The 1,010-nt window shown below is 26.3% G+C and overlaps 1 protein-coding gene across 1 annotated transcript; it reads right to left on the bottom strand.

Moving 5' to 3' along the window:
• Nucleotides 1-5: 5 nt before the first annotated feature.
• On the bottom strand, nt 6-925 carry EHI_061340 (dipeptidyl-peptidase, putative; the record flags this gene model as incomplete). The annotated part of the gene is made up of 2 exons (XM_001914610.1): nt 6-26; nt 215-925. The coding sequence occupies 2 exons, from the start codon at nt 923-925 to the stop codon at nt 6-8; spliced, it is 732 nt and encodes a 243-aa protein (XP_001914645.1).
• Between the last annotated feature and the right edge of the window lie 85 nt (nt 926-1,010).

Genomic DNA, 1,010 nt, shown 5'->3' with positions numbered 1-1,010 from the left:
ATAAATCAATATTTCCAGTAATATCTCTAATTACTTTTTGATTAAAATCATATGATTTTAATACTGATTTATCACTTTCATCTTTAGGTGCTGACATTGAAAGATAATATAAAAGACTTCCATCATTATTAAATAATGGTTGATTATCATATCCTTTATTATTAGTTGTGATACAATTCCATTCTAATGGATTTTCAAATGTTGCATAATAAACGTTATTATCTAATGATGATGCTGGATTCTCTAATAAAATAGAAAATGCAATCATTGTTCCATCTGGACTAATATCATATTCTTCATTTCCTCCAAATGGACGTGCAGGACAATCATATTTCTTATCATTCATTATATCTTTAAATGTAATTGAGTTATCATCTTCTTCTTTAAAAGTAAATAAATGTTGGAATTGTCCATCCCAATAAGTGTCCCATCTTCTTATCATCAATTGATCATATACTCTATAATTTTGTTTTTCTAATTCAATAAATTTATTTGCTGATTCTTCAAGAGTCATTCCTGGGAAAACAGTCATTGATGCAAGTCCTCTTAATTTACCACCAACAGAAATCATTTTAAATGTATCAATAGAAATAGGTGTAGAAGTAATGTCTACAATCTTGTCATTCTCTATTTTTCCAATCTGTCCATTATGAAGCAAATAAACACCTTCATTAAGACAAACAAAATTAGAAAATGATTCTTCACTATATGGAATTAAATCAACTGGTTCAGTTTCAGTTAATGTTAATTTCTTTAATGAATGTTTTGTTTTATTTTCTTCTTCAAACCATTGACTTGTTGTATAATATACTACTCCATTTAAATGACATCCAAGTGATAATTTTTGAAGTTTTACTAATGTCTCTGCATCTAATACTTTAGCATAACTAAGTGCAATAATGGCTACTAACAGTATTATTCGCATATTCTAATTTTCAAGTTCTTTTACTTAAATAAATAGTTTAGAAAAGTAACTATGTTTGGAATTTTGAATATCATTTTTTTAGGAT

The sequence above is a fragment of the Entamoeba histolytica genome, genomic scaffold (assembly GCF_000208925.1).
Source record: "Entamoeba histolytica HM-1:IMSS scf_1104750517195 genomic scaffold, whole genome shotgun sequence".
Classification (NCBI taxonomy): Eukaryota; Evosea; order Mastigamoebida; family Endamoebidae; genus Entamoeba; species Entamoeba histolytica.
Note: the sequence above shows the minus strand (reverse complement) of the source record. Positions and strands in the feature narration are given on the sequence as shown.